The 19,419-nt window shown below is 43.9% G+C and overlaps 1 protein-coding gene across 10 annotated transcripts in view; it reads right to left on the bottom strand.

Annotated features, from left to right (window-relative positions):
* Positions 1–2,043: 2,043 nt before the first annotated feature.
* LOC106587212 (CUGBP Elav-like family member 3-B) overlaps positions 2,044–19,419 on the bottom strand; it is a 163,110-nt gene continuing 145,734 nt past the window's right edge. For all 10 annotated transcript variants that reach the window (XM_045708351.2, XM_045708354.2, XM_045708353.2 and 7 more), the window contains exons 12-13: positions 17,503–17,652; positions 2,044–6,999 (exon numbers count right to left, since the gene is read on the bottom strand). In XM_045708351.2, coding sequence (XP_045564307.2) covers positions 17,525–17,652 — 128 coding nt within the window. In that variant the 3' untranslated portion in view covers positions 2,044–6,999; positions 17,503–17,524. The remainder of the gene's footprint in view (positions 7,000–17,502; positions 17,653–19,419) is intronic.

Genomic DNA, 19,419 nt, shown 5'->3' with positions numbered 1-19,419 from the left:
TCTCCCAAAGCAGCTATTAAATGAGAGCCATTAATTTCTCCCTCCTGTCCAACAGGTTCCTTTAATTATCTCTCCACTTTCAGTCAATTACATTTCACTTCCTTTCCTTGACAATCACTGCTATTTTAGGGTGAGTGTTCTCTACACCCAGGGGCTGGGGTCTGCTAGACATGCTAGGCAGATCTCTCTTCACCCACTAGGATTGGTTATTCAACCCATCCGCCAGCTTCAGAGCTCAGGTGATTGGTTATCTAGCCTCTTAGTATCTTAGTCATCCTCTTCGGCTCTTAGGATTGGTTATCCTGCCCCTCTGTCAGCCTCGGAGCTCTGATGTTTCTAACTCCTCATGAGGACAGACTTTATGGAATGCAAACTAGGAAGGTATTATAACTAGAGCCAGTAGAGGAGGCAGAATAACCAGAGGTTAAGAAATGTGAATAACTGCCTCACAGGTGTTACATGAGAAGGTCAGACATTACACTGATCGTTGACATGACCATAAATATGTTTTTGTTATATTATATTTTACATACAGTACCAGTTAAAAGTTTGGACACACCTACTCATTCAAGGGTTTTTCTTTATTTTTACTATTTTCTACATTGTAGAATAATAGTGAAGACATAAAATATGAAATAACACATATGGAATCATGTAGTAACCAAAAAAGTGTTAAACAAATCAAAATATATTTTATATTTGAGATTCAAAGTAGCCACCCGTTGCCTTGATGACAGCTTTGCACATGCTTTGCATTCTATCAACCAGCTTCATGAGGTAGTCACCTGGAATGCGTTTCAATTAACAGGTGTGCCTTGTTAAAAGTTCATTTGTGGAATTTCTTACCTTCTTAATGCATTTGAGCCAATCAGTTGTGTTGTGACAAGGTAGGGGTGGTACACAGAAGATAGCCCTATTTGGTAAAAGACCAAGTCCATATTATGGCAAGAACAGCTCAAATAAGCAAAGAGAAATGATTCCATCATTACTTTAAGACATGAAGGTCAGTCATTACGGAAAATTTCAAAAACGTTGAAAGTTTCTTCAAGTGCATTCGCAACAACCATCAAGCGCTATGATGAAACTGGCTCTCATGAGGACCACCACAGGAAAGGAAGACCCAGAGTTATCTCTGCTGCAGAGGATAAGTTCATTAGAGTTACCAGCCTCAGAAATTGCAGCCCAAATAAATGCTTCATAGAGTTCAAGTAACAGACACATCTCAACATCAACTGTTCAGAGGAGACTGCTTGAATCAGGCCTTCATGGTTGAATTGCTGCAAAGAAATTTGGACACCAATAAGAAGAAGAGACTTGCTTGGGCCAAGAAACACGAGAAATCGACATTAGACCGGTGGAAATCTGTCTTTTGGTCTGAAAAGTCCGATATGAGATTTTTGATTCAAACTGCCATGTCTTTGTGAGACGCAGAGTAGGTGAATGGATGATCTCCACATGTGTAGTTCCCACCGTGAAGCATGGAGGAGGAGGTGTGATGGTGTGGGGGTGCTTTGCTGGTGACACTGTCTGTGATTTATTTAGAATACAAGGCACACTTAACCAGCATGGCTACCACAGCATTCTGCAGCGATACACCATCCCATCTTGTTTGCGCTTAGTGGGACTATCATTTGTTTTTCAACAGGACGACCCGACACACCTCCAGGCTGTGTAAGGGCTATTTGACCAAGAATTTGACCAAGAAGGGGAGTGATGGAATGCTGCATCAGATTACCTGGCCTCCACAATCAACCGACCTCAACCTAATTGAGATGGTTTGGGATGAGTTGGACCGCAGAGTGAAGGAAAAGCAGCCAACAAGTGCTCAGAATATGTGGGAACTCCTTCAAGACTGTTGGAAAAGCATTCCAGGTGAAGCTGGTTGAGAGAATCCCAAGCGTGTGCAAAGCTGTCATCAAGGCAAAGGGTGGCTGCTTTGAATCTCAATTATAAAATATATTTGGATTTGTTTTACACTTTTTTGGTTCCTACATTATTCCATATCTGTTATTTCATAGTTTTGATATCTTCACTATTATTCTAAAATGTAGAAAATAGTAAAAAATAAAGAAAAACCCTCGAATGAGTAGGTGTGTCCGATCTTTTGACTGGTACTGTATTTCTAAACAGACTCATAAAGTGAGTCGAACTAATAGCAATAATCTATAATGTCAATCTAAATATTCTCATCTAAACATGAGTGGGTGGCTTTCAGTCCTGCGTAAGGCGAGTCACTCCTAAGTTAACATTCTTGACTAAAGGCCAGACAGGGCCAGAGCTGCACTGAGATGGGCTGAGCTGGCAGACTTCTGGAGTCAGTAAGAGAAGGAATAAAACCCACTTCTCATTTTCTTTGTTCCAGAGCCTGGCTTCACTACAGCTATTTCTGTTTTCACTGCATGTCACACTAATAACCTTCCTCCCCTGTGTGGAAGAGCAATAAGAGGACCCTTGTTCTAACAGCTCCCTGATTTAACATTGTCTAATCTAGCCTTCCCAAGCATGTTTCTGCAGCTCCCTGGTGCAGCAGAAAGGCTATACGAGCGTAGCACGTTAGCCAAGCAGGGAACATACGACTGGGCAGGGGATTGGACCTAGGCTGAACCTAACCTTGCTCTAAGTTGACTGTAGGGGTGTGCAGCATATATCTGGTGTAGGAGCCATCAGAGGGCTCGTGGTGAGGCTAATGGGACTAGTCTTGCAGGAGGTGCTTTTGAAGCGGTAGAGAGACAAGCATAGGAGATTTCATCGCTCACGGAACATTAAGTTTCCTATTGATTAATTCAGCATTACGTAAATAATGAGCACAAAAGGGCTGCTGTGAAGAACATGCATTCATATTGACCTACTTCACATTAATTCTTGTCGCTTCCTAGTTCCTACATGTTCTGCTGACTTCATAACAACTGAAGGCTGAGAGTTTTTACTGTGTTTTTGAAGGCAAGCTGAGACAACCCACGACCAAAGCTGGCACTGTTTTTTTCAATGGGCATCATTTTGATTCAAAATAACTACTGTGCTTCACCAATCCTGTTCCTCCAGTTCTGAACAATATTCTGTGCTTTGCAGGTGTCCCGACTGTAATACTGCCGTGAAAAATGCAACATTTTTAGAGCAGGTTGTTTTGTGGAAAATGGCGGCCTCTGAGGAGATTGTCGAGACACAATTATGTGCTGAAAGCTGATGTACAATAACATAGGCCACGCGGCAGGCAGCTGCAACGGAGGAACTGAGGGTTTTTCAACGGACTAGTTGTCTGCTACCCATTTCAACCTGCTATTGTTTGGTAGCTTTTATGCCTGGAGAAATATTTCAAACCTAGTCTCTTTTGCCTTATTTTCAACATAATCTATACCCACGCCAATCAAATATCCAACATTAATACACAGAGTAACTATGATATGGAGGGTTTTATCCATCTTCCTGGATCCCATCTCCATCATAAATACGGCTGCGGTAATATCGGTGCCAGGTCAGCTGTCGGCATCCTTGCCAGGGAGCCGCTACAAACATAATTCTCTCTAATCTACCTTCTGTCATCACAGAGCATTCAAGGGACCATCCCCACTGTAATTTGGTCCAGGTGATTATGCAGATGACTTTTCACTTGGTTGGTGTTAATGTATAGAGCCTCACTATTACAACGTGATTAGAGGGAAAGGTGAAATAGCATGTCTAATACGGAAGAAGAGATAATTGAAGGCTACTGAAGCCAAACACTGAACTGCAAGTTGGTTTGAAACATTGTTCCAGGGGAACAGCTGAACAGCATAGCCTGGTAAAACCAGACTGAACCCACCATTGTTGAGTGCAGAGTTCAGTTTGGTTGAACCAGGCCATGAACAGCTAGGTTGGGATTCTGGAAGGCATGATGGAACAGAACAGTGTCTATTTAGAGCAGAGGAACACAAACACAAAGTCAGAAGCTAACATTCATTACAGTAGTGTGGTATGGTGAAAGCAAGGATACAAATCAAGACAAATCCAAGACCTTTTCGCTCACAGAAAAGAGTGGCATGATATTGTCTTTAAGCAGCTGGGAGAAAGACAATGAAAGTCATTGTACTGTAGATGTGTCTTGTGTGATGCAGGCAGGCAGGGCTTTCAGTCAGTGACTTGGAATGCGTCCGCTCTGCTTTGGAGAGCAAGTCCCAGAGGTAAACAGAGACAGGCTGGACAGAAGGCTGCAGGTACCTAATACATGCCAAGTGATTCCTTATCAACCCTTCAATCCCATTCCCAAAGAGCTAGGCAGCACAGATACATGGTGTTTGGCAAGGTGGTGGTGGTGGTGGTGGTGGTGGTGGGAGGGGAGGGAGGGGGGGGGGGGGGTTGATTGCATGGATTTGGTCCCCCGGGGGATAATTCCAAGGAGCATCACTTTGAAGGATAAAGAAAGACAAGGTTGGACATGTTGGCGTGTAGGGCTCAGAGATCAGGGTTTGGCTGTTGACTTCTCCCACTCTCCTCTCGCCTTCTCTTCCCTGTCCAGCTCTGCCTCCCCCTCCGTATGCCTTCAGTCAGCTCTCAGGGAATTGTGAGGGTGGGAGGGGGGAGAGCTGGTGTTCTACTGAGAGAACTCGAGGAAGTGTGGACAGTGAATGACTTGCCATCTTATCCTTCCTCGAGACTCAACGCAAACATATTGATCTGGTTTTCATATAGCGGGGCCAGCTGCATCCACCACAAAATAAAGGGCTCATAGACACTAAGTCAAAGCCTGACAAGTTAAGAGTTCAGAGCTGTGTTCTGCTAGGCATGGATTGGCAGGGAGGAGCTGAATGATGGCGGTTGTATGGCTGTAATTCAGACTGTGTTAGGTTAGGTTGAGACGGATAGGTAGGTTTTTCCACAGGCTCATTATATAATATTTGAAAAAAAGCAGGTCAGGGAGGGGACATGTTAACAGTGGCATGTACATTATATACGACAAAGCTAAATGAGCTCTAAAAGCTTCCACTGTTTTGCCATCGATAAATCTAGTGTGTCTTTCAGAGCAAGTTCTGCTTGTATCTGTTCTGCAGCCGGGGAGATGAGGCGATGTTTCTCAATCTCACAAGAGCTTTTGAACGGCTTCAGCGGACATAAATATCCCTGGCCTCTCTCTCTCTCTCTCTCTCTCTCTCTTTCTCCCTCTTGCCTATAACGTGGTTATTTTTAATGGGTCTATTTTTTTTTATTTTACTCAAACACCATGAGAGCCAATTCATTGTTATACTGTTGAGTCCACTATTTTGGCAGTTTCAGTAGCTATCAACTCAATCATTTTCTTCTCTGCTTGCCTTAATTTTTGTCCATTAGTCCATCTCGTTTGCAGAAGCTTCTCTTTATGCATTTCTTTAATAAGTTTTATAATAGCACACTCCCTGTCGTAATAAAAAAGCTCAAAAGAAAAGAACACACCATGTCCGATTTGCTTGGTTTTTACAGTGGATTGTCGCTTGAACACAAAGGCTTGTGGGAAATAAGCCTTTCATATGTGCACCCTGTCCAGCACAGACACTAGGAAGGTCCATCTGTCTTTTCTCTTCGTCTTCCCCCTCTTCTCTAAAACAGTTCCTTTATAGCTGTCAGATAGTGCTGTGAGTGAGTTGTACACCATGAAGAGGGACATATCCAGCGGCCTGACCGTAACATCCAAGAGGGAGACCCCAATGCCCCAAAGCCCACTGGGACGGGACAGACAAAATTAATAATTTTTTCTTTTTCATCCCTCCCCCTTACTTTACAAGTTCAAGTATTTTTTTCTTTTAAAAAAAACAACAGCAAAAAGAGCAAATCTACTTTTCTAGTATTCTACATTTTCTAATCTACTAACTGGTGGCAAAACAGCAACCAGAACATAATAATCAGCCCCTTTACTACGTTTCCTTGTCTTTTTTTCTTACTTAGGCCACTGGATATTGATTTAATTATTTCTTTTGACTACTATTAAACTGTAATACTTGCAGCTACAAGGTAAGAGTTTTTTAAATATATATATATATATATATGTATATATTTATATTCTTTTAAAAAGCGTTAAGTCCTTTGGTCCCTATTTCCTAAGGAATGATGCATGTAAATTCTCCTGGATTCTCCATTTCTCTTCTTCTTTTCTCAGAGCTCGCCCTGTCACAGAGCACATCACCTGTGTAGGCACGAAAACCAAAACGGCAGCAGGCTGGTGTGTGTATATGACTGTGTGTGTGTGTGTGTGTGTGTGTGTGTGTGTGTGTGTGTGTGTGTGTGTGTGTGTGTGTGTGTGTGTGTGTGTGTGTGTGTGTGTGTGTGTGTGTGTGTGTGTGTGTGTGTGTGTGTGTGTGTGTGTGTGTGTGTGTGTGTGTTTGAGTTGGCATATGCACATAAATGTATGTATACTGTAGGATGTCGGAGAGAATATTTGTGTGTGTGTGTGTGTGTGTGTGTGTGTGTGTGTGTGTGTGTGTGTGTGTGTGTGTGTGTGTGTGTGTGTGTGTGTGTGTGTGTGTGTGTGTGTGTGTGTGTGTGTGTTTGAGTTGGCATATGCACATAAATGTATGTACACTGTAGGATGTCGGAGAGAATATTTGTGTGTGTGTGTGTGTGTGTGTGTGTGTGTGTGTGTGTGTGTGTGTGTGTGTGTGTGTGTTGGTCTGTATATATGCATGTGTGTTTGGTAAGCTGTGTGTTTGGTAAGAGTGTGTTCATGTCTATATATACGGGTGTCAGTATGCATGCTTTGAGCATAATGTGTCTATAAAGGTTTTCCATCTTGTCTAAAAAACAGCAGCAAAAAGTTGGTCTCTGCAAAAAATCCTCTTCCACAGACGCCAAAGCAAAACAGGGAAAAAAAGAGGCATTTGCTAAAAAAACAAACAAGAATCTCCGGGTTCTTTCTCCTCTTCAGTCACCCAATCTTCTCCAGCTATACTTCCAGCAGAATCAAGGGACCACCCTTCTTTCATGATATGTAGCAGAGCAAGAAGTCTTTGTACTTTATACTGCACTTGTGGAAATAAGGTGTTGTGGCCCTTCATCCTGTAAGAGAGAGAGAGAGAGAGAGAGAGAGCAGATTCAGTGAGGTGAGGGCACAGGGGTCTTGTTCAGAGTGCTGGCTCCTACCTGGTTTAGCACACTGACAGGCACAGCTAACAGAATGGAAAACAGACAAAGGAAAAGAAGGAGGATGTCAATCAGATCTAGAAAGAAGTGAGCTGGAGGTGGAGGGGTTGTGTTTAACCATATGGAACAGATGTATGCTGTGACAGCACTAATCCAAAGGCACTAGGTATTTAAAGCAACTTTACTCTCGCCTCAGAAATATTATTTGACTAAATGTTAGCCTGTCATCTCTGTTAATTCCTCTGTTAATAGTCATTTCTGTTCATTTGTGATAATCATTTTTGAAAAGCCCAATGACAACCGAGGGAAGGGGGACGCTAAAGATGAAGGGATGCACTGAAGGTCAAATAGTAGCCCATTAATAACAATATTATGATGGTAAAAGGGATTATTACAAAACTCCAGGGGGAGGGAAACTGCATGATCATCTTTTCATGTGACATCTTTTTTTGAGTAGTGAACAAATTTAAAACGAATGCTCAAAACTATTGGAAAATACACCCAGAGCTATAATGTCTTTATTTCCATAGTAGTAGATATGAAATAGATACTTTTTGTGGATTTATGTGCTTTTTGGCTCTGGTTAAATAAACTGGAGTTAGGATGCAATCATTCTTAATGTGTACTGGCCCTGAATCCTGGTACAAAAAGACAGCCAAATCACAGCTAATCACTCTCACAGGGCCCACATGAAAAATACCTGACTTTGTGGAGCGAACATATGCCGCGCAAGTCTTTGTTCTGTTATTTTCTCCTGAGAAACGAGCTTGTTACCATTTTTTAATAGATCAGCTATTTAACCGTGGGAGATGAGATGCTGGTAACGTATTTCATATCTGCGGAGGCAAGCAGGACCATTAGAGGTAAGCCTTTGCACTAAAATACCTGATTATAGATGTTCCAGCTTTTATACAAAAACACCAGTAATTCAAAGTAGGCATCTACCATAGAAGTTATTGAAGAAGAAAAAACTGTCCATTTAAAACGTAACAGCTTGTATTTCCAGAGGGGAGTTTTAAGTGGAAGCAACTGATGAAGACCAAACTACTGGGAAAACATATTTATATCTACATGGATAACTACCTACTCTCACACAAATGCGCACACCCTGAAGTGGCTCCCAATTAGAGATTCACGAGAGAGACACAGCCACAGGGGAGACAGGCGAATCCAGAGAGACCTGATCCACAGGGGAGACAGGCGAACCCAGAGAGACCTGATCCACAGGGGAGACAGGCGAACCCAGAGAGACCTGATCCACAGGGGAGACAGGCGAACCCAGAGAGACCTGAGTTACAGAGGAGACAGGCGAACCCAGAGAGACACAGCCACAGGGGAGACAGGCGAACCCAGAGAGACCTGAGTTACAGAGGAGACAGGCGAACCCAGAGAGACACAGCCACAGAGGAGACAGGCGAACCCAGAGAGACACAGCTACAGGGGAGACAGGCGAACCCAGAGAGACCTGAGTTACAGAGGAGACAGGCGAACCCAGAGAGACACAGCCACAGGGGAGACAGGCGAACCCAGAGAGACACAGCCACAGGGGAGACAGGCGAACCCAGAGAGACCTGAGTTACAGAGGAGACAGGCGAACCCAGAGAGACACAGCCACAGGGGAGACAGGCGAACCCAGAGAGACCTGATCCACAGGGGAGACAGGGGAACCCAGAGAGACCTGATCCACAGGGGAGACAGGGGAACCCAGAGATACCTGATCCACAGGGGAGGCAGGCGAACCCAGAGAGACACAGTGCCGAGCTGGCTGGTTGTCCTGACAGACTGCACTTAGTTAAGTCAGAGATCTGTATATAATGACAAGATGCTCATGTCTCTGCCCTAACAATGGGAGTTGTTGTCCCAAAGGCAGGACGGCAGGTGACAAGCTTCGGTCCAAAATAAGCCCATAGAAATGCATGGGGCTTATTTTGACAGATTTTGGAGAGAGTAAAAATATTTGTATATTATTCATCATGAGACAATAGTAACTCATACATGGAATGCACAAGTAATCTATTCAGTGCTAAAAGAGTTACAAACACATTGAGTTAATTGTTGGGCATGATAATACTGAAAAGACCAGACTAAAACAACACAAGCAGAGGATGCACCATTCATGGTATTAGTTTTATTTATTTATTTTGATGGTGTTTGTGTTTGTGTGTGAATGTGGGTGGAGTCAGGCTGGGGTGTGTGGGGCTACACCACTGCCTGCAGCTCTGCAATCACAACGTAATTGGTTAGCCCCCTCATAAATAAATACATGGGAAGTTATCCTCAAAACAATCACAACAAGTACTCCAAGTGCAGATGAAATGCAGGGAGGAGTGGAGGAGAGTCAACATTTTCCTGCGCTTCTCTACAGTTTGTGGATGGATAGATGGATGGAGGAGATTTAATTGGCTGCACAAACACAGGGTCATCTTGTCTATCACTCAACTAAACAGATGGGGATTGACTTTTAAAAAAGGTTATTTTAGCAATGAATCTGTCTTGTGACAACAAAAGTTGGCATCAGCTCTCTTGCGTGAAGAAACATTGGTACAAATTATAAATAATTGCAAAAACACTGTTGGTATACACAGTGCCTTCAGAAAGTATTCATACCCCTTGACTTATTCCATATTTTGTTGTGTTACAGTCTGAATTCAACATTTATTGAATATTTTTTTTTCTCTCACCCGTCTACACACAATAACCCATAATGACAAACTGAAAACATGTTTTTAGAAATGTTTGCAAATGTATTGAAATACAGAAATATGTAATTTACCAACAGTAGGTATTCACAACGCTGAATCAATACACATTAGAATCACCTTTGGTAGTGATTACAGCTGTGAGTCTTTCTGGGTTAGTCTCTTTGAGCTTTGCTCACCTGGATTGTACAATATTTGCACATTATTATTTTATTTTAAAATTCTTCAAGCTCTGTGAAGTTGGTTGTTAATCATTGCTAGACAGCCATTTTCAAGTAATTCCATCGTTTTTAAGACGATTTAAGTCAAAATTGTAACTAGTCCATTGTAACTAGTCCACAACTCCAGCGTATATTTGGCCTTGTGTTTTAAGTTATTGACCTGCTGAAAGGTGAACCAGGGTTAGCTCTAGGATTTTGCCTGTGTTTAGCTCTATTCCGTTTCTTTTTATCCAAAACAAAAAAACTTCCTGACCATGCTGATGACAGGCATGCCCATAACATGATGCAGCCACCATTATGCTTGAAAATATGAAGAGTGGTACTCTGTGATGTGTTGTGTTGGATTTGCCCCAAACATAATGCTTTGCATTCAGGACATAAAGTTAATTTCTTTGCCACATTTTTTGCAGTTTTACTTTAGTGCCTTATTGCAAACACGATACATGTTTTAGAATATTGTTATTCTGTACAGGCTTCCTTCTTTTCACTCTGTCATTTACGGTGCATTCGGAAAGTATTCAGACCCCTTGACCTTTTCCACATTTTGTTACGTTACAGCCTTATTCTAAAATTGATTAAATCGTTTTTTCCCTTTATCAATCTACACACAATACCCCATCATAACAAATCAAAACAAGATTTAAAAAAAATATTTTAGCAAATATATTTAAAGAAACAGACAAATTAAATATCACATTTACAGAAGTATTCAGACCCTTTCCTCAGTTCTTTGTTGAAGCACCTTTGGCAATGATTACAGTCTTGAGTCTTCTTGGGTATGACGCTACAAGCTTGGCACACCTGTATTTGGGGAGTTTCTCCCATTCTTCTCTGCAGGTCCTCTCAAGCTCTGTCAGCTTGGATGGGGAGCATTGCTGCACAGCTATTTTCAGGTCTCTCCAAAGAGGTTTGATCGGGTTCAAGTCCGGGCTCTGGCTGGGCCATTCAAGGACATTCAGAGACTTGTACTGAAGCCACTCCTGCATTATCTTAGCTGTGTGCTTAGGGTCGTTGTCCTGTTGGAAGGTGAACCTTCGCCCCAGTCTAAAGTCCTGAGTGCTCTGGAGCAGGTTTTCATCAAGGATATCTCTGTACTTTGCTCCGGTCATCTTTCCCTCGATCCTGACTAGTCTCCCAGTCCCTGCCACTGAAAAACATCCCCACAACATGGTGTTGCCACCACCATGCTTCACTGTAGGGATGGTGCCAGGTTTCCTCCAGACGTGACGCTTGGCATTCAGGCCAAAGAGTTCAATCTTAGTTTCATCAGACCTGAGAGTCTTTAGGTGCCTTTTGGCAAACTCCAAGCAGGCTGTCATGTATGTGCCTTTTACTGAGGAGTGGCTTTCGTCTGGCCACTCTACCGTAAAGGCCTGATTGGTTGAGTGCTGCAGAGATGGTTGTCCTTCTGAAAGGTTCTCCCATCTCCACAGAGGAACTTTGGAGCTCTGTCAGAGTGTACATCTGCTTCTTGGTCACCTCTCTGATCAAGGCCCTTCACTCCCGATTGCTGTTTGGCCAGGTGGCCAGCTTTAGGAAGAGTCTTGGTGGTTCCAAACTTCTTCCATTTAAGAATGATGGAGGCCATTGTGTTCTTGGGGATGAAGCCATGAAGTGCATTGAAAGGCTGGTCATGGCTCACATCACCATTATCGCAGAAACCCTAGACCCACTCCAGTTTGCATACTGCCCTAACAGATCCACAGATGATGCCATCTCTATTGCACTCCACACTGCACTGCCCTTTCCCACCTAGACAAAAGGAACACCTATGTGAGAATGCTATTTATTGACTACAGCTCAGCATTCAACACCATAGTGTCCTCAAAGCTCATCAATAAGCTAAGGACCCTGGGACTAAACACCTCCCTCTGCAACTGGATCCTGGACTTCCTGACGGGCCGCACCCAGGGGGTAAGGTTAGGTAACATCACATCCGCCACGCTGATCTTCAACACTGGTGCCCCTCAGGGGTGCGTGCTCAGTCCCCTCCAGTGCTCCCTGTTCACTCATGACTGCACGGCCAGGCACGACTCCAACACCATCATTAGGTTTGCTGATGAAACAACAGTGGTAGGCCTGATCACTGACAACAATGAGACAGCTTATAGGGAGGAGGTCAGAGACCTGACCATGTGGTGCAAGGACAACAACCTCTCCCTCAACGTGATCAAGATAAAGGAGATTATTGTGGGCTACAGGAATATGAGTACCGAGCACAACCCCATTCTCATCGACGGGGCTTTAGTGGAGCAGGTTGAGAGCTTCAAGTTCCTTGGCGTCCACATCAACAACAAACTAACATGGTCCAAGCACACCAAGACAGTCGTGAAGAGGGCACGACAAAACCTATTCCCCCTCAGAAGACTGAAAAGATTTGGCATGGCTCCTCACATCTTCAAAAGATTTTACAGCTGCACCATCGAGAGCATCCTCATGGGTTGCATCACTGCCTGGTATGGCAACTGCTCAGCCTCCGACCGCAAGGCACTACAGATGGTAGCGCGTACGGCCCAGTACATCACCGGGGACAAGCTTCCTGCCATCCAGGACCTCTATACCAGGCGGTGTCAGAGGAAGGCCCTAAAAATCGTCAAAGACTCCAGCCACTCTAGTCATAGACTGTTCTCTCTGCTACCGCACAGAACGTGGTACCGGAGTGCCAAGTCTAGGTCCAAGAGGCTTCTAAACAGCTTCTACCCCCAAGCCATAAGACTCCTGAACAGCTAATCAAATGGCTACCCAGACTATTTGCACCCCCCACGCTGCTACTACTCTCTGCTATTATCTATGCATAGCCACTTTAACAACCCTACCTGCATGTACATAATTATCTCAATTACCTCGACACCGGTACCCCCCGCACATTGACACATTGACTCTTTACCGGCACCCCCTGTATGTAGCCCCGCTATTGTTATTCGCTGCTGCTCTTTAATTATTTGTTTTTATTATCTCTTACTTTTTTCTAAATATTCTTTTTTTTGTATTTTCTTAAAACTGCATCCTTGGTTAAGGGCTTGTAAGTAAGCATTTCACTGTGAGGTCTACAGCTGTTGTATTCGGCGCATGTGACACATTTGATTTGATTTGATTTTCTCCTATCACATGAAACTCTGTAACTGTTTCAAAGTCACCATTGGCCTCATGTTGAAATCCCTGAGTAGTTTCCTTCCTCTCTGGCAACTGACCTAGGAAGGACGCCTGTGTCTTTTATAGTGACTGGGTCAAAGTGTAATTAATAATTTCACCATGCTGAATGGGATATTCAATCTCTGCTTTTTTATTTTGACCCATCTACCAATAGGTGCCCTTCTTTGTGAGTAATTGGAAAACATCCCTGGTCTTTGTGGTTAAATCTGTGTTTAAAATTCACTGCTTGACTGAGGGACCTTACAGACAATAGTATGTGTGGGGTACAGACATGAGGTAGTCATTATAAATCATATTAAACACTATTATTGCACACAGAGTGAGTCCATGCAAGTTATTATGTGACTTGTAAGCACATTTGTACTCCTGAACTTATTTAGGCTTGCCATAACAAAGTTGAATACTTATTGATTCAAGACATTTCAGCTTTTAATTTGTAAACATTTCTAAAAACACAACTCCTCTTTGACATGGGGTATTGTGTGTAGGCCAGTGACACAAAATCTCAATTTAATATACACTGCTCAAAAAAATAAAGGGAACACTTAAACATTACAATGTAACTCCAAGTCAATCACACTTCTGTGAAATCAAACTGTCCACTTAGGAAGCAACACTGATTGACAATACATTTCACATGCTGTTGTGCAAATGGAATAGACAACAGGTGGAAATTATAGGCAATTAGCAAGACACCCCCAATAAAGGAGTGGTTCTGCAGGTGGTGACCACAGACCACTTCTCAGTTCCTATGCTTCCTGGCTGATGTTTTGGTCACTTTTGAATGCTGGCGGTGCTTTCACTCTAGTGGTAGCATGAGACGGAGTCTACAACCCACACAAGTGGCTCAGGTAGTGCAGCTAATCCAGGATGGCACATCAATGCGAGCTGTGGCAAGAAGGATTGCTGTGTCTGTCAGCATAGTGTCCAGAGCATGGAGGCGCTACCAGGAGACAGGCAAGTACATCAGGAGACGTGGAGGAGGCCGTAGGAGGGCAACAACCCAGCAGCAGGACCGTTACCTCCGCCTTTGTGCAAGGAGGAGCAGGAGGAGTACTGCCAGAGCCCTGTAAAATGACCTCCAGCAGGCCACAAATGTGCATGTGTCTGCTCAAACGGTCAGAAACAGACTCCATGAGGGTGGTATGAGGGGCCGACATCCACAGGTGGGGGTTGTGCAGGACGTTTGGCATTTGCCAGAGAACACCAAGATTGGCAAATTCGCCACTGGCGCCCTGTGCTATTCACAGATGAAAGCAGGTTCACACTGAGCACATGTGACAGACGTGACAGAGTCTGGAGACGCCGTGGAGAACGTTGTGCTGCCTGCAACATCCTCCAGCATGACCGGTTTGGCGGTGGGTCAGTCATGGTGTGGGGTGGCATTTCTTTGGGGGGCCGCACAGCCCTCCATGTGCTCGCCAGAGGTAGACTGACTGCCATTAGGTACCGAGATGAGATCCTCAGACCCCTTGTGAGACCATATGCTGGTGCGGTTGGCCCTGGGTTCCTCCTAATGCAAGACAATGCTAGACCTCATGTGGCTGGAGGGTGTCAGCAGTTCCTGCAAGAGGTAGGCATTGATGCTATGGACTGGCCCGCTCGTTCCCCAGACCTGAATCCAATTGATCACATCTGGGACATCATGTCTCGCTCCATCCACCAACGCCACGTTGCACCACAGACTGTCCAGGAGTTGGCGGATGCTTTAGTCCAGGTCTGGGAGGAGATCCCTCAGGAGACCATCCCCCACCTCATCAGGAGCATGCCCAGGCGTTGTAGGGAGGTCATACAGGCACGTGGAGGCCACACACACTACTGAGCCTCATTTTGACTTGTTTTAAGGACATTACATCAAAGTTGGATCAGCCTGTAGTGTGGTTTTCCACTTTAATTTGAGTGTGACTCCAAATCCAGACCTCCATGGGTTGATAAATTGGATTTCCATTGATTATTTTTGTGTGATTTTGTTGTCAGCACATTCAACTATGTAAAGAAAAAAGTATTTAATAAGATTATTTCATTCATTCAGATCTAGGATGTGTTATTTTAGTGTTCCCTTTATTTTTTGGAGCAGTGTATTTTAGATTCAGGCTGTAACACAACAAAATGAGGAAAAACTCAAGGGGTGTGAATACTTTCTGAAGAAACTGTATATGTGTATATATATGTGTATATATATATATATATATATAGTATTCACACCCAGAGATAGAGAGAGAGAGAGAGAGAGAGAGAGAGAGAGAGAGAGAGAGAGAGAGAGAGAGAGAGAGAGAGAGAGAGAGAGAGAGAGAGAGAGAGAGAGAGAGGTACAGAATATCCATACACATTCAACAAATTAAACACACAAGGTCACGTTACAACAGCAAATAAGGTCAAAAGTCACGTCATCATTGATCATGATCAACCAGTCAATCAGCATGTCAGATGTACCTAGCAACAGCTAGCAGCAATCAAAAAGGCATCCATTTACTGCACTTCACAAGCTGCCAAAAACATATTAAAAAGAGGGCGAAAATAGAAATAGAGATATAGAAAGGACTCGACGCCACGTCATGCAACGCACGCAGTCACAGTCCTGCAACATGACGTCATCCAAAATAAAATGACACCATGGGTTCAACTTACAGGTGTGGGAACTGGGAACGAGTCCCCGTGACTGGTGGCTACTGGTTGGCCACACAACGACCATGGAGAGGCCATCTCATGTTATGATTGGCCGGTTGGCAGGTTGGGTTGGGTGCAAAACAAAAGAAGAAGAGAAGCGGTGGAATTCCTATTTTTTTATCAAGTGGTAAATATGATGTAGACTTTACTTTCCCATTTATTCCAGCCTCTCTCTCTCAACGTCTCTGGCTGACAAACGAAATGAAGGGAGGTTATTACTGTCAAAATGAAAAAGTCAACAAAGTCAACAAATCAACAAATACAATGGGAAATATAGAGATAAAAATGGAACCTTCAAAAAGAAATAAAATAATGGACTTTATTTTTCTTTTTGAAGCAGTTCTGAGAGGCTTTTCAGTCAGAGAACATTTATAGGGTAAAAGACTAGAGTGTTGCACTGTATTCACAAAGATAAGACCAGGCCAAATGGCATATTGTACATCTCAAACGAACACAGTCACACTCTAAATAATTGGATTTTGTCCATGCATTTTATGCTATGATGTTGGTATGTACATTGAGTACCTTTAGCCATTTATAAATTCTTTAAGACCCAGAAATTGTCGGCAGAATTACTGAGTTAGTAGAAGAGTGGAGAAGAATGGTCTTTTTAAATCATAAGTTTGAGGTTATTACATTGGTAATACAAAACTTTCAGTCAATCTCTAAATATCATTTATAGATGATTTATCCTCTTTTAAACAATCTACACCTACATCTAAGGGCATATTTCTGGCTTGAAAATGCTGTATTACATTTTGTGTGCTTTTCAGTGAAATTGATCTCACACTCAATTTATTTACCCCCAAAACAAATCAAGAAACAACTTAAAATCTCACACAGATAGAGCCCGGAGTGGACCGGACAGGAGAGTACATGGGATGAACGGTGAATACTACACACGTACAGACAATGTGTTGCTCTAACAATGAGAAGAATAAACACATACTGAGCAGTCAGAACGGCAGGAGACCAAACCCAGACAGACTTACCCCCATCACACACACACACACACACACACACACACACACACACACACACACACACACACACACACACACCACACACACACACACACACACACACACACACACACACACACAAATGGCTGTTGTTAGAGACACAGTGAGGATGTCATAATGACTAGCATGTCCTCATCATTGTTCAGGACATTCTCCACTTGTCCCTCATCAACGTGTTACATCAAAGTCATTCCCCCTCTCTTCTCCTCTCCTCGGGCAGTCCGCTCAGACAGCCTCCTTTCAATTAGTGCTACATGTCTTTATTCAAATGCTATCTGACAAGAAATTAAGGTAGCATTTATCATTTCCATTACACATTATACTGTATATGCCATTATTGCAATCCCTTCACTTTGGTGAGGCCATTGTAAAACATACAAATATGATTTACAAATTGTTTATGGAAATATACAATGGAAACACATGTACTGGTCTTATGTTGCAATGATGTGTAGTCTAACGTATACAACCAAAATAACATGTTTCAGGTATGCAGTAGCCCTCATCGTGGGATTGGAGTTTAGCAGGGGGGAGGCAGACATGTCAGCCCACTGCCCCTCCTACTCCCTCCTCATTGGCCAGCACCCTGAGGGGCTGTCTGCCATTCAACCCTGGCTCTGGGCATGAATGTGGGCATAGCATGGCGTCTGCTCTTACCTGGATGTGGACGGCAGAGGGGTCAGTAAGGTCGGTTGGCGTCCTTTGGCCGCTTCAGCTGCACCTTCAGCCGCTTCATGCCTATCTGAAAACCATTCATGGCCTGGATAGCCGCCTGGGCACTGGACGGGTTATCGAAGCTCACAAAGCCTGGGACAGAAAGAAGGAGGGGGAGAGAGAGAGAGAGAGAGAGAGAGAGAGAGAGAGAGAGAGAGTGAAGGAGAGATGGAGAGAGGCGGAGAAAGAAATAATGAAAAAGGGAAGAAAGAGAGAGACCCCTTTTTAGCTTCCAACAATGCAACAACAATGGGTCTTCATTTTCTCTATTCAGGAGGTAAATTGAAATTCCCTGAAATAAAAACATGATTACACAAAATAACGAAATGGTTAATGACATAGATGTCAAAAAACCTAATTGTGGAGTGTTAGAAGTCAGAGGGTGTAATTTGAACAACGGAGTAGCAGATGAGATGAAAAGGAGTGTCACACTGCGTGTGAGGTTTTGTTTTCTGTGCATATGTGTTTGAGAAACTGACAGAGAATATCTGTGTGTATGAGCGTTGGTCTGTACAGATGTAGGATCTTAATTTGATCACCCTGTTTCAGGAGAACTGCAATGCAGGAATTTTAAAACTTGTATTGTGTTTAAGGTTTAAAAAGGCTTAACAAGTTTGTAATTTCCACTTTGAAATTTTAGAAATTATATTCCCTTACGAAAAATGTATCAACCCTTATAAAAATGTCCATTAATTATAATCCACATAATAATTCACATTTCCTGTAGCTGCAGGATCATTTTCCTGCTGTAGCAAACTGGCTCAAATTAAGATCCTACATATGTACATCTCTAAGCATAGCAAGGTGGAAGTGAAAGTGCATGTATGTGTGTGTGGGTGTGTGTGTGTGTGTGTGTGTGTGTGTGTGTGTGTGTGTGTGTGTGTGTGTGTGTGTGTGTGTGTGTGTGTGTGTGTGTGTGTGTGTGTGTGTGTGTGTGTGTGTGTGTGTGTGTGTGTGTGTGTTTGTGTGTGTGGAGTAAGAGGAGCAGGGTTGGAGCATGGTGCCAGGTTCAGGGCGGGGCGTAGTGGGTGTAGGTGCGGGAAGGTGGAGGGTGCCATGAGTAGAGGTGTCTCTCCCCTGCCTGTGAGTAGAGGTGCCTGCCTCTTCTCTCTTCTCCCCTGCCGGTGAGTAAAGGTGCCAGCCTCTCCTCTCCCCTGCTTGTGAGTAAAGGTGTCAGCCTCTCCTCTCCCCTGCTTGTGAGTAAAGGTGTCAGCCTCTCCTCTCCCCTGCTTGTGAGTAAAGGTGTCAGCCTCTCCTCTCCCCTGCTTGTGAGTAAAGATGTCAGCCTCTCCTCTCCCCTGCTTGTGAGTAAAGGTGTCAGCCTCTCCTCTCCCCTGCCTGTGAGTAAAAGTGTCAGTCTCTCCTCTCCTCTGCCTGTGAGTAAAGGTGTCAGTCTTTCCTCTCCCCTGCCTGTGAGTAAAGGTGTCAGCCTCTCCTCTCCCCTGCCTGTGAGTAAAGATGTCAGCATCTCCTCTCCCCTGCCTGTGAGTAAAAGTGTCAGTCTCTCCTCTCCTCTCCCCTGCCTGTGAGTAAAGGTGTCAGTCTTTCCTCTCCCCTGCCTGTGAGTAAAGATGTCAGCCTCTCCTCTCCTCTGCCTGTGAGTAAAGGTGTCAGTCTTTCCTCTCCCCTGCCTGTGAGTAAAAGTGTCAGTCTCTCCTCTCCTCTCCTCTGCCTGTGAGTAAAGGTGTCAGTCTTTCCTCTCCTCTGCCTGTGAGTAAAGGTGTCAGTCTTTCCTCTCCCCTGCCTGTGAGTAAAGGTGTCAGTCTCTCCTCTCCCCTGCCTGTGAGTAAAGGTGTCAGTCTCTCCTCTCCCCTGCCTGTGAGTAAATGTGTCAGTCTCTCCTCTCCTCTGCCTGTGAGT

This window comes from Salmo salar, chromosome 26 (assembly GCF_965601325.2).
Source record: "Salmo salar chromosome 26, fSalSal1, whole genome shotgun sequence".
NCBI classification, from domain to species: Eukaryota; Metazoa; Chordata; class Actinopteri; order Salmoniformes; family Salmonidae; genus Salmo; species Salmo salar.
Note: the sequence above shows the minus strand (reverse complement) of the source record. Positions and strands in the feature narration are given on the sequence as shown.